This window comes from Bos grunniens, chromosome 16 (genome assembly GCF_055505025.1).
Source record: "Bos grunniens cultivar Pamir isolate PY7600 chromosome 16, Bosgru_T2T1.0, whole genome shotgun sequence".
NCBI classification, from domain to species: Eukaryota; Metazoa; Chordata; class Mammalia; order Artiodactyla; family Bovidae; genus Bos; species Bos grunniens.
In genome coordinates, this window is record NC_141180.1 from 75,641,791 (window position 1) to 75,656,054 (window position 14,264).

Sequence of the window (14,264 nt, forward strand, 5' to 3'; positions counted from 1 at the left end):
TTTTTTTTTTTTTTTTTTCATTTTTATTATTTTTTTTTGCCTTTTTTTATTAATATTTTTATTTTTAAACTTTACATAATTGTATTAGTTTTGCCAAATATCAAAATGAATCCACCACAGGTATGCATGTGTTCCCCACCCTGAACCCTCCTCCCTCCTCCCTCCCCATACCATCCCTCTGGGTCATCCCAGTGCACTAGCCCCAAGCATCCAGTATCGTGCATCGAACCTGGACTGGCATCTCGTTTCATACATGATATATTACATGTTTCAATGCCATTCTCCCAAATCTTCCCACCCTCTCCCTCTCCCATAGAGTCCATAAGACTGTTCTATACATCAGTGTCTCTTTTGCTGTCTCGAACACAGGGTTATTGTTACCATCTTTCTAAATTCCATATATATGCGTTAGTATACTGTATTGGTGTTTTTCCTTCTGGCTTACTTCACTCTGTATAATAGGCTCCAGTTTCATCCACCTCATTAGAACTGATTCAAATGTTTTCTTTTTACTGGCTGAGTAATACTCCATTGTGTATATGTACCATTGCTTTCTTATCCATTCATCTGCTGATGGACATCTAGGTTGCTTCCATGTCCTGGCTATTATAATCTCATATATAACTTCTTTATTAATATAATTAAGAATTATTAAGAGGTTGATTGCCTTATTTAATTAAATGAAATTTTGTATAAAATCTTTTTCATGAAATTTTCAATCTGAATATACAGCTTTAACTTACTGGAATCACATACAGTATTAAGATAAAATTTATTCCTTTCTAAAGAAACCATCAATGTAGATCATAATTCTCTTATGGCCATCTGAAACATGCTTACTAATATTTTGTAAGACAATATATATATATTCATTCATAAATACCACTTTAGTGCTCAGTCGCTTCAGTCATGTCTGACTCTTTGCGACCCTATAGGCTGTAGCCTGCAAGGCTCTTCTGTCCATGGGATTCTCCAGGCAAGAATGCTGGAGTGGATTGCCGTGCTGACTTCCAGCAGCTCTTCTGGACACAGGGATCAAACCTGTATCTCCAGCAATTATTTTGAAGTGATCCAGCTTAGAATCAAGATTGCTTAAACTTAGTGAAGACTGTATTTTTCCATGCTCAGTAGCTGTTTTATAAAATGAGAATTGTTATTTGTCATAGAAATAGGATATGCCTTACAAAATTAATTTGAACTTGACTAACTTTTAGAAGCCATTATTTGTTTTTTTTTAAATTTTTGATTTGATGACTATTTACTCTGAATACTGATTCATTAAGTTATTTGTGCTTCATTGGATTAATTTTATGAAATTCTGGCTCTGCTTGAGTATAATTTGTTTCAAGATTTTCAAATTCATTGAATTGCCACCACAATCTAGTCGTATATACACAAACGCATGCACACACACATGCACACATACATTTTAGCTATTCCATTTTAGTTACTATTTTTTTTTTACTCTTTTCATCTTTATTTAGATTTATCAGAAACCATTTCATCTTTTTTTAAAGCCATCAGTTCCTGAACTGTTTAATACATTTTACGGATTCAATTTGCTTTGTTTTTGGTGTATTAATTTCCATCTATAAATCAACTACATTTATTTTAATCATTTGAAGTAAATCATTAGTTAAATTTAAAAAATTATTCTGTTTAATGTTTAACAAACTTGGTCTCTTCATCTCTGAGCATAGTTTTAGGTTTCAATTTTGATTTATTATTCATTCTATATAGTATTATCTAGGTTTTTTTATTACCTTATTATTGTGGCTTATTTTTATACTTTTGTTATTAAATTGTTAGATTTTTAGTTATGTGCACATGTTTGTATATTTGATATGTATTAATGTAACTGAAAAATAATATTAATTGAACAATGTATTTTATCTATCTACTCGCTCAGTCATGTCTGACTCTTTGCGACCCCATGGCCTATACCCTACCAGGTTCCTCCATCCATGGGATTCTCCAGGCAAGAATACTGGAGTGGGTTGCCATTTGCTTCTCCAGGGGATCTTCCCGACCCAGGGATCAAACCCGGATCTCCCGCACTGCAGGCAGACACTTTACCCTCTGAGCCACCAGGGAAGCCCATGTATTTTATAGGAGCATTCAAGTTTTTTCACTAACCTAAAATATAAAATTACACAAACATATTCATAGATACTGACAACACCCACACATATTTTGTCTCTAATATTATTTGCTATTTTGGTAGCTAAATATTGCAAACAGTTGCCAGGGATCCATTTCTTTTCTGGAGACCATGTTTCAAGACATCACAGTAACAGAGGCTGAAGCAGTCTTAGGGTGGTTAGGGTATCTGGTAGCTAGAATTCTCAGCTTGTAGGCATTATTTCATGAAGTTAATGTGAGTTAAAGGAAAGACTCTTTTTCTACATTATTGCTATGTCTCTTGGCACCAACTATAGGCAAAAAATGTTAGATAGAATGCCTGTATTTTCTATATCCTGGATTTCTTTAAGTACATTTACACTTTCAAAAACTTCTAGAATACAATAAATATCAATGAAATATAACAAAATGTTTTTAAATGTGCCTTTAGACACAACCTAGTACACAAACAGGTATTCCTACCTTAATAGTCAACTCACCCCCAAATCAGCTCATAATTACATATGACAAGTTGCAAGAACTTAGTCTTTAGCAGCTAGTCACCAGTGAAGATCAAGAATACTGGAGTGGGTAGTTTCCCTTGTGGCTCAGATGGTAAAGATTCCACCAGCAATGCGGGAGACCTGGGTTTGATCCCTGGGTTGGGAAGATTCCCTGGACAAGGGAACAGCTACCCACTCCAGTATTCTGGCCTGGAGAATTCCATGGACAGAGGAGCCTGGCAGACTACAGTCCACGGGGCTGCTAAGAGTCAGACACAACTGAACAACTTTCCCATCACGTTGAGTCTAATATTCATTGATCAATCTGAACTATGCAAAATGAGTCATCTTGTCAAATCAGAAGAGTCCAGACTTGCAAGCTCAGTTTTGCATACAAGTGACCAAAGGAGAGACCATATAGTAACTCAGTACCATTTAAGATATTTACTACTGTGCCAAAGTTACATATTTTCATGTTATTTGAGATATTTATTACCATATCACAGTTATGTATTTTCATGTTAAAGAATGATAAGGGTCAAAGAAGTCCTAGGAATGCTCTATGCTGGGCGAAAGTGAAAGTGAAGTCGCTCAGTCATGTCTGACTCTTTGCGACCCCATGGACTGTAGCCTACCAGGCTCCTCAGTCCATGGGATTTTCCAGGCCAGAATGGGCCTGGAAAGTGGGTTGCCACTTCTATGCTGGGTAGTAAACTAAAATTAAGACCAACTTGGAAGGAGCCGAAGTCTTTAAACCACCACGTTTTTAAGGCTTATCAACACCAAGGGAAAGACCGGAGTGTGCCAATTTTATGCTCCACAAGTAGAAGACATTCCAATATGTCTCACAGCAAATTTTGAGAAGAGTTGCACAGAGCTCAAGTTGTAAAACAAAATCTGTCATTAGTGTCATTTAATAATCATGGATTTACTGCAATGAGGAATGATTGCCTATTTAAGCTGCTAGATAGGTTTTCTTACTCTTTGAATATTAATCAGAAAATTTCAACCTTTGCCCTTTCTATTACCTAAGCTACATCCAAGATAACATTAGCTAGTTTTTCTTTACTATGAGAGAGCATGTTATAATAAGTAATCAAGGAAAGCTTAAATGAATACTTGAAATTAGCATCATGCGTTAGAGAGGGGATAAGAATTCTTCCACAGTCTACCATGTATCATCTTACACAGTATCGATTGGTGAGGAAAATACATAAAAGCAAGATTTTCAATAGCGTTAATATAGAAAAGGGCTTCCCTTGTGGCTCAGCTGGTAAAGAATCTGCCTGTAAGGCGGGAGACCTGGGTTCCATTCCTGGGTTGGGACGATCTCTTGGAGAAGGGAAAGGTTACTTCCTCCAGTATTCTGGCCTGAAGAATTCCATGGAGTGCATAGTCCATGGGGATGCAAAGAGTTGGACACAACGGAGCAGCTTTCATTTCAAGGTTAAAGTGCTACACTCAATATGCCAAACAAATTTGGAAAATTCAGCTGTGGACACAGGACTGGAAAAGGTCAATTTTCATTCCAATCCCAAAGAAAGGAAATGCCAAAGAATGCTCAGACTACCACAAAATTGCACTCAGCTCACACACTAGTAAAGTAATGCTCAAAATTCTCCTAGCCAGGCTTCAACAGTACGTGAACTGTGAACTTCCAGATGTTCCAAGTGATTTAGAAAAGGCAGAGGAATCAGAGATCAAATTGCCAAAATCCGTTTAATCATTTAAAAACTAAGAGAGTTCCAGAAAAATATCTACTTCTGTTTTATTGACTATGTCAAAGCCTTTGATTCTGGTGGACCATAGCAAAGTCTGCAGAATTCTTAAGGAGATGGGAATACAACAACACCAGAACTGCCTCTTGAGAAATCTGTATGCAGGTCAGGAAGCAACAGTTAGAACTGGACAAGGAACAACAGACTGGTTCCAAATCAGGAAACGAGTACGTCAAAAGCTATATATTGTCACCCTGCTTATTTAACTTATATGCAAAGTACATTATGAGAAGCACTGGGCTGGCTGAAGCACAAGCTAGAATCAAGATTGCTGGGAGAAATATCAATAACCTCAGATATGCAGATGACACCACCCTTATGGCAGAAAGCAAAGAATAACTAAAGAGCCCCTTGATGAAAGTGAAAGAGGAGAGTGAAAAAAACGGTTTAAAGCTCAACATTCAGAAAACAAAGATCATGGCATCTGGTCCAATCACTTCATGCCAAACAGATGGGAAAACAATGGAAAGAGTGGCAGATTTTATTTTTGGGGGAGGCTCCAAAATCACCACAGATGGTGACTGTAGCCATGAATTTAAGACACTTACTCCTTGGAAGAAAAGTTATGACCAAACTAGACAGCATATTAAAAAGCAGAGACATGTCAAAGCTATGCTTTTTCCAGTAGTTATGAATGGATGCGAGATTTGGACCATAAAGAATGTTGAGCACCGAGGAGTGATGCTTTTGAACTGTGGTGTTGGAGAGGACTCTTGAGGGTCTCTTGGACTGAATGGAGATCGAACCAGTCCATCCTAAAGGAAATCAGCCCTGAATATTCATTGGAAGGACTGATGCTGAAGCTGAATCTCCAATACTTTGGCCACCTGATGGGAAGAACTGACTCACTGAAAAGACCCTGATGCTGGGCAAGACTGCAGGCAGGAGGACAAGGGGATGACAGAGAATGAGTTGGTTGGACGGCATCACCCACTCAATGGACATGAGTTTGAGTAAACTCCGGGAGTGGTGATGGACAGGGAGGCCTGGTGTGCTGCAGTCCATGGGGTCCCAAAGAACTGGACACGACTGAGTGACTGAACTGAAGTGAACTGAACTGAATTGTCAGTCTAAATAATTCAGTTATTTAGAAAATACCCACTTTAGACATTAGGGTGAATTGTTGGGTAATATCTTAGTTTATATCCTCTAAGTATGGAGTTTTCCCAAAAATTAAAAACAGAAATACCATATGATTGAGCAATTCCATTTATGGGTATTTTTTCAAAGTGTGTATCAAGAGATGAATGAATAAGCTGTGGTATGCATGGATTATTACTCAGCCAAAAAGAAGAATAAAATCTTGTCATTTGTGAGAACATGGATGGACCTAGAGGGTTTTATGCTAAGGAAAATAAGTCAGACAGAGTGACAAATACAGTATGATGTCACTTGAATGTGGAAACTGAAAATCAAAACCAGTGAACCAAAATAACTGAACAGTAATGTAGTCATTGAAACAGAGAACAAAGAAGTGATTTACAGGGAGGAGAGGGATGTGGTGATGAGAGAGCTGGGTGAGAGAGATTAAGACTTACAAACTTACCTTATAAAATAAATGAGTTTGGGAGACAAATGTACACCATGAGAATACAGTCAATGAGAATAGTCCTTTGGGCAGCTGGAATAAAAGAGCAGGAGAAATATAAGGGAATGACAACTAAAATTTAAAGAGCCTTTTTGGAGAGAAATCCTCTGTGTCAGAAGAAAAGAGAGAAACACGCTTAAGCTACAAATGGAGATCAATGATGGATCATGAACTTTTTACCCTGAAAGCAGACTGAGTTCTGAAAAATCCTGACATGCAAGTCTTGAAAGGGTAATATTGACCTCCTATGACTACTGGAATGAGCAGATATGAGAAAACAGAATTCTTAAAGACAATGACAGAAGGATAGATGTTAGAAATAAATTTGCAGTTTCTTAAACAACAAAGACTGAGTTGTGTGAAGGGGGAAATGATCCCAGTGGTAGACACTAAGGTGACTGGCTTAAGACAATTTCTTAAGTTCTACCTCTGTTGAGGGGGTTACTTTATACATATTTGTTTTTACAAAAAGTTATTTTGAAAGTAAATAGATAAAAACATTTAATGAAAAAACTTACTTATAAATATGGAACATATAGATATATACAGAACAAAAAGATAAAACTGTAGATAAAACTAATACTAAATCGACAGAGCAAAACAAATGAAGCTGTACTAAATGAGGACTCTCAGTAGAGAGGCAGTGAGGCCTCCCCTGATCTGGTCCAGATGAGGCTCCTGGTGCTGTGGGGGCTCCATCCCCTTTGGGGTCCAGGATGATGTCCAGGTCCAGGTCTTCAGGGATTCAGAGCAGAGCCTGCAACACCAACACAGGTGATGGAGTCCCTGGAAGATGCAGAGTCAGACAGAGGAGGGCTCCCTGGGGAGGGTGTGCAGGACCCAGAAGACTTCCCAGCATCTAGACTTGGCTTTGGAGCTCAGATCTGCAAGGCACTGGGTCTGTTTGCTGCTCTTTGCTGAGGGTGTTGTCTGTTAGTAAGGAGTGTCTAGAAATGTCCCCCAGGAGCAAGTACACCTGGGCATCTGGCTGGCAAACCTCAACTGATGGGTCCCCTGGATAGTGAGACTCAGGCAAAGGAACAGGGGACTTGGGATTCAGGATTGAAAGTTTGGGTCCCCCCTTCCCTCTAGGCCCTGGGAGGAGCAGGAGGTCAGATGACACAGAGGGTAGGAGAACCTGCCCACCCATCCTACACAGTACAACTGCTCCTGAGACCTGAGCATTGGAAATGGACAATCACCTGGAATCTCTGTTTTCCTGAATAATTATTTCTAAGCCCCAACCAAACTCTCCTGAGGTTTCTGCCTTTAAACTGTTTTTATATTATAAAAAGTACATTTTAACTGTTTAGCATATAGCAACATTGAAATTTGAGAGAAAACATTTCTTTTCAAACTATAATAAAACAAGATATGTTATTAATGACAGACTTGGGAACAAAATAAAAGGAACACGAGTAACTTGAATCCTGCCACTCATCCCAAGTGTGCGGCTCAGTCGCCTGAGTCATGTCTGAGTCTGCACAACCCTATGGATGATAGCTCACCAGGTTCCTCAGTCACTGGGATTCTTCACACAAGAACACTGGAGTGGGTTGCCATCTACTTCTCCAGTGGATCTTCCATACCCAGGGATCAAACCCTTTTCTTGTGTCTCCTGCATTGGCAGGAGGGTTCTTTACCACTAGCACCACCATCCCAAGTGCACAAAGGACTACATTGCTTTCTGATGTGTCTTCAGTTGGACACATACACAGAAAAATCTACAGAACCTCCAAATTCAGGTTGAGAGATGCTGCCCTGAGGTGACCTAGGACCCCAGGGTTCCAGATCCTGAGAAACCCCAGACTTGGGCACCCCCAGGCTGGCTGGGACCATCAGGACCAGGGAGCACCCACAGGGATGCAGAGCTGCCAGGTGATGCCCTGCCTGCATGACCTCTGGGCACCTGTGTCTCCTTCACTCTGTTCCCAGAGCCCAGGACTGGGGAGGGCAGGGCCGCCCCAACCTCTCTCTGCAGCTGGTAATGGACTAGGGATTCCCCCTGCTGCCTTTAGCAGGGTTGGGAGGGCAGAGCTGGATCCTGCAGAGGGAGATGAGGAAACCCCCACGGGGAGATCTTTAAAGAGAGCTCTCACAGTGCCCCCCAGCCTCCCTGCAAATGTAAGAGCTGCCAGAGAAGCCAGTCCTGCAACCTCGGGGGCATCTCTGGATGGGACCTGTGCCCTGGGGAGACATGCTCAGGGCATCCTCCACTCGTCTGCACAGAGTGTTACCACCCTCTTGTCTCTACGTTTGTGGTAACCCTCAGAAGCAGACCCCATGGTTTCTGCTGGTGATTCTGAAGCACCAACAAGCGAATGGGGTCATGACAGAGACACAGGCCCTCATCTGCCTCACCTTTCACCCCAGGTCCCACGTTCACTCTTGCTCTTCCAGGTCTTCCTCATCATCGCTGCTGACTTCTTCTGAAGCAGTCTTCAAAAAGATGACCAGAGATCTTTTTGGTATCTGGAAGGAAGAGATCAGTCAAGCAGGTCCAATCCCTCCCAGGGTAGGAAAGAAACCATATGGGGTAGCTCAGGGCAGTGCAGACTTCATGGGGGCCCTTCAGCTGTGTGGGTCCAGACCTGCTGACTCCACCCTCAACTCCTGCTCAGGCCACTCATGGTGACAAAGCCAGGTTCAAGGGTGCAGACATGAGGACAGGAGTAGGGAAATGCTCAGAAAATGGGGGAATAGGGCTTAAGTTAGATTCATAGATTTTATATAAGCTCCTAGGTCCCCAAGTGCCTATAAGACACCAGGTCCTGCAGAAGGCTAATCAGAAAAAGAGGGAAAGAGGAGAAAGGGAAGGGCTGCAAAGAAGAGTCTATTGATCAGGATAAGAGAGAACATTTTTAAAAGATACGAAAGAAGAAATAAATGACCTCTATAGTCTTGCTCTCCTCCAAATCCTCAATATGCACCATGCAGTTTCTTGGTGTCTGAGGGCAGCACTCATCTGGAGTGGCTGTGGGAAAGCAAAGGGGAGATTTAGAGTCAGGATGTGACCAGGGGACCCTGTGCTCCTCACAACCAGGCCTTGGGACCCCTGGTGCCCTTGTCTCCAGGGACCTCCCAGGGCCTCAGTGTTTCACTTCTGCAATGAAAAAGCGGGTCTTTGACATCCAACATCCTGTTGCCACCCTCAGCTTGTCTACGAGTGACGAGGAATGATGCCATTTCCACGTGTTCCTCCTCCAGGTGGTCACTGTCTCCATGCATCTCTGCCCATGACCTTGCTTGCCTCCTTCTCCCGCTGTTTCCCCTCTACTTCCTTCATCATTTCTCTCCTCTAGTCACTGTTCTTTTCCTTCCTCCTTGAGTCTCCACCAACCCTAGAGTTCTCCAACATGGAAACATTAGAAGAACGACCATGTGTGTATGGCCACAGTCTCTAATGAGTCCATTATTTAATTAAACAATCCATCACTCTCAGGAAGGGCCTGACATGGACATGAGAATCTTCTGAGTCCTAGGGCAGGGAAGGACAAAAAGTTCACATAACAGAGACTATCCTGTTGCCTGACGTGACCTCAGTGGCCTGGGAGATACTTAATGCTCTCAGCAACACCTTACGTTTCCCAGACCCTAAGAGAGGATAGAGGCAAACACTTTCAATTTCATTTAGCCAGAAATGGAAAAAAGAAATCCAAAAATATATATGGAACCCCTAAGGACTCCAAACAGACACAATAATCTGGAGAACTAATTTCAAATTTTCTCACCTCCTGATTTCAAAATACAGTACAAAGATATAGGGATCAAAGCTGTATGATAGTGACATAGGAACACATACATAGCCCTAAAGACCAGAACAAAGAGCCCCAAGTAAACTCATGGTTATAGGGTCAAATGAAATTCACCAAGTTTCTAAGACAAGAAAAGAGTGAAAGCATAGTCTCTTCAACAGTCAGTAGGATGAAAAGATAACCTACAGAAAAATTACAAACAATATATCAGAAAGGGAGATCATACTCAAAGTATATAAGAAAATACCACAACTCAAATGTAAAACAAGTAAAAAAATGAAAGGTAAATAAACGAGTTGAGGAGTGTGCAAAGATTGTGATCAAAACCACCGAGAGCTTCTCTCTGGAGGGAGTATTGGGTTCTAAGATGAGCAGTCACCCCGAGTCCTGCTGCTCTGAGTCTCTGACCTAGGTTTGGTCAGTCCCAGAAGACCAGGTCAGTAGGGCTCCTAGAACATGTGTAAAGAAAGCCAGCAGCCCCTTCACAGTCTCTAGAATCTGCAGCCATGCTGGTCTCTAGGAACACATGGGCTGCTCTCACGTGGAAGCACCTTCAGCACAGCATCCTTGGGGAGGTGTGGTTCTGAGAGGAACTCCAGCAGACTCAGCCCAGGCAGGGACTCAGTAGCACGTGTGTTCTGACTCATTCAACCCTGAGAGCACCCTTTACATGAGGAATAAACAATGAGGACAAACATAAGGGCAGGCCACACGTCCTGAAAATGCACAGGGAGAGAGTTCATGTCTCACCCACAACCTGACACTCACTGCCAGAACTTGGTCTCCAGTGTCAAGTGACTATGAGACTTTTGTGCCACTAGGATATGGCCATCATAGGAGAATTTAAACATGAAGCCAAAGTCCTTCGTGTATACTACAATGCAGGTAATAACCAGAAGCCAAGCTTTCATATTTGGCAGGTGAAAGGGCAAGGAACAAGGAGTCTTGTGAGAAAGGATATTTCTAAATGGAAAAGCAAGAAGAAATGACTATAAGCACAACAGAATAAACTACATGGACACATAGCTCTATTATATTGTTAAAATACGAAAAGAACAAACTACAACTCTAGACATATTTCCTTCTTCTTCCTCAGTTTATATTCATCTCTGAAGAAGCAGGTGTAACTCAAATGGTCCAGGAACCCTCTCCCTCTAAATCCCACCTGAGAGTTGTTCCCTACCTGCATTCTCTTCCACATCATTGCTGCTAACGTTTTCCACAAAACAGTCTATAGAAAGATAACCATGAGCAATAATACAGTTATTACACAAGTTGAGCTACCCATTTCTCCTCCTCCACTTGGCTCACACAGCATCTCCCTGGTCTTCCTTCCAGGCTTAGACCTTCCCTGTGCTTTGTGGAGTCAGAGCCCTTCAACAAGACGGTGATCACATTTGAACATATTCACATGAGAAAGAGGCTGAGAAAATTACCTTTTAACCTTCTACTTCTACAGGCCCAATAGAGCTCTTATATTGAAGCTTACGAAGCTGAAATGCCAATGCTTATGGACACTTTTGAAATATGGCTAGTGTGACCAAGCTATGTGTGCTTTCTGTGATTGTTTCAATATAATAAGTTAAGTATTGTTGAAATATGTTAATTATAGATAGGCAGCTCTAGCTAATGGCTACTACACTGGAAAGTTCAGCTCTAAGGGCTCCACAGACAAGGAAAAGGCAACTAATTGCCTGTTCTGTTTTTCATTTATTCCAGATGATATGATGGCCTGATAAGATCATTCATATGCAGGTAAATCTGGGGCTCTTGAACCCAGTCCAGGCACTGGGAGAGTGCTTGTGAACATCCCAATAGTGCTGGAGTGGGTAGCTGTTCCCATTTCCAGGGCATCTTCCCAGCGCAGGAATTGAACTTGGGTCTCCTACATTTCAGGCGGATTCTTTACCAGCTGAGCCACAAGTGAAGCTCGAGAATACTGGAGTGGGTAGACTATCCCTTCTCTAGCAGATAGCCCTGACTCAGGAATCGAAACAGGATCTCCTGCAGGCAGATTCTTCAACAACTGAGCTACCAGTGAAGCCCTAGTAAGGTGAACACTCAGATTCAAAGAAAATTCTCAGGAGGGAGCTCATTTGTGGGTAGAGGTAAAGGGCATGGCCCAGCATTCATGTACTACAAGTAACCAGAAAGTAGGTATGGAGGGAAGGGAGGAATATTCACTCTCTTCATGAGCCCATCTTTCCCATCCCTGATTCTAGAGGACCCAAGGAAGGCAGTGAAAAGGGTTTATTAGGACGTGAAAGTTTTGTGCACTGGAAACCATAGAACACTGTTAAAAGAAGAAGAGACAAGAAATCAGAATACCGTACCATATTCATAGACTGGAATATTTAGTGTTGTTGACCTTCCTATACTCCTAAAAGTGATTTACATATATATTGAAACCACTTACAAAATCCCATGTCATTTTAATAAAATGGAAAAAAAAAAAAATCTCCCAAACTACTGAACCCAGAAGAAACCCAAAGAACAAAAGCAGTCTTGAGAGCAAAGAACAACAATGGGGCCTTCAGGCTTCCTGAATTTAGAACAGGCAAGAATGCCACAGCAGTCAAAACTGTGTTCTACCTGCAGCTAAATAGGCAGAGAGACCAATGAATCGTAAGGAGGGAATCTTGAATATACTGACCCCTGTGGCCAAATGATATTTGCAAAGGTTCTAAAATTATCAAGTGAAGAAAGGATCGTCTCCTCAAAAATCAATAGACAGGCAACCTATAGAATCAAAGAAGTATCTGCAAACTTTGTATCTGAATAAAGGGCCAATATCCAGAATATAAAAGCAACTGCTAAAACACAACTTCACAATAATATCAGGCAAATAACTGACTTTAAAACATGTTCAAAAGCTTCCATAGACATTTCTTCATAGAAGACATAGAAATGACCAATATACATAGGAAATATGCTTAGCATCACTAAGTAGCAAGTGGGGTACTTAGTGGAAATGGAAACCAAGTCAAAAGGAGATATCACCTTTCAGGAGGTGTATTATATGAAGAAAATAATAGATGTTGGCAAATATGTAGAGAAGTGGAACTTCCATGCCTGTTGGTAGGAATGATAAATGGCATAGCCATTATAGAACAGTTTGGAAGTCCCTCAAAAAATTATTAAGATTATCATAAGATCCAGCAATCATTTATTTGAGTTTATATCCAAAGGAGATAAAACTAGAATGTTCCAGGAGATACCTATAATCTCATACCCATTGTTGCATCGTACACAACAATCAAGATAGAAAAACTGCTCAGTGTCCAAGGGCAGATAAATCAAGAAAGAAAATGTGGTGCATACATACACTGGAATGTGATTGAGTCTTTAAAAATGAAGGCAATCCTGTCATTTGAAGCAAAGTGGGAAGCTATTGGTAAGGGCGAAATAAGCTAGTCGCAGGAGGACAAATACTGAACAATTCCACTTACCTGCCATATCGAAAGGAAAGTTCAGGGAAGCAGCGAATAAAAGGGTGGATCCAAGACCTGGGAAGAGGTTGACACAGGGAGTGTCTATCAATGGTTACAGGATTTTAGTGGCAGGATGGAAAAGTTCTAGAGATGTGCTAACCAACATGGTTCATTGAGTTAACAGGACAGATTGGACACTTCAAAGGGTAAGAGGCAAAGCTGGAATGAACTTCCTCCATTTGTGCCTGGAGCCTCCTCCTTTCTCAGATTCCTCTGAAACTAGGTGTTGCTCTTGGGTACCAGGGGCTCCCTGCAGAAGGAAGGAGCCTCCCCATTACTTGGGGCCTTGGATGAAGTGGGTGATTCATTCTGAGGCTCCAACAGAAAGAGTTTGAATGAGGGAAGTGGCAGAGTGGTGAATCATGAACAATCAAAATCCTACAAGACCTACTAAGTGATGAGATTTACTATTAAATGAAGGTGTGGTTGACCCAGTAAAGGGGATTCTGAAACACAGTTTTGCTCATTAAGAATCTTATAGGACTTCTATGGTGGCTCAGTGGTTAAGAATCTACCTGACAATGCAGGAGACAGGAGTTCAACCCCTGGTCTGGAAAGATTCCACATGCTGTGGAGCAACTAAACCATGTACCACAACTACTGAGCCCACGTGCCAAACTATGGAAGCCCAAGAGCCCTGGAAGCCATGCTCTGCAACAAAGAAGCCACTAAAGTGAGAGGCCTACACACCACAACTAGAGAGTTGCCTTTGCTCTCCATAAGTAGAAAGAAGCCTGGGCAGCAAGGAAGGCCAAGAACAGCCAATAAAAATTTTAATAAAAATTAAAAAGTATCCTGTAAACATCTTCCTCGGCAGTGATGGGATTTGTCTTCCTGGGAAAAGGATGTTCACTTGGTATAAAATCAATGGATACAGTGAATGTATATACTTTGTTTTCTTTTTATACACATAAACATTCATGGTACATTGTGATGGAAAATATTTTGGGGCTGACACCACTAACAGTGACGTTTAGGGTGACAGATATTTTGGAAAACACAACCCAAAAATTCAAACACACAAAGAA

The 14,264-nt window shown here is 41.3% G+C and overlaps 1 protein-coding gene across 2 annotated transcripts in view; it reads right to left on the reverse strand.

Moving 5' to 3' along the window:
* Positions 1-6,465: 6,465 nt before the first annotated feature.
* LOC147357039 (uncharacterized) overlaps positions 6,466-14,264 on the reverse strand; it is a 34,573-nt gene continuing 26,774 nt past the window's right edge. The window contains exons 23-26 of one of the 2 annotated variants that reach the window (XM_086345570.1): positions 13,195-13,251; positions 8,882-8,964; positions 8,352-8,462; positions 6,466-6,747 (exon numbers count right to left, since the gene is read on the reverse strand). In XM_086345570.1, coding sequence (XP_086201696.1) covers positions 8,373-8,462; positions 8,882-8,964; positions 13,195-13,251 — 230 coding nt within the window. In that variant the 3' untranslated portion in view covers positions 6,466-6,747; positions 8,352-8,372. The remainder of the gene's footprint in view (positions 6,748-8,351; positions 8,463-8,881; positions 8,965-13,194; positions 13,252-14,264) is intronic. The other variant, XM_086345571.1, reaches the window with a different exon arrangement.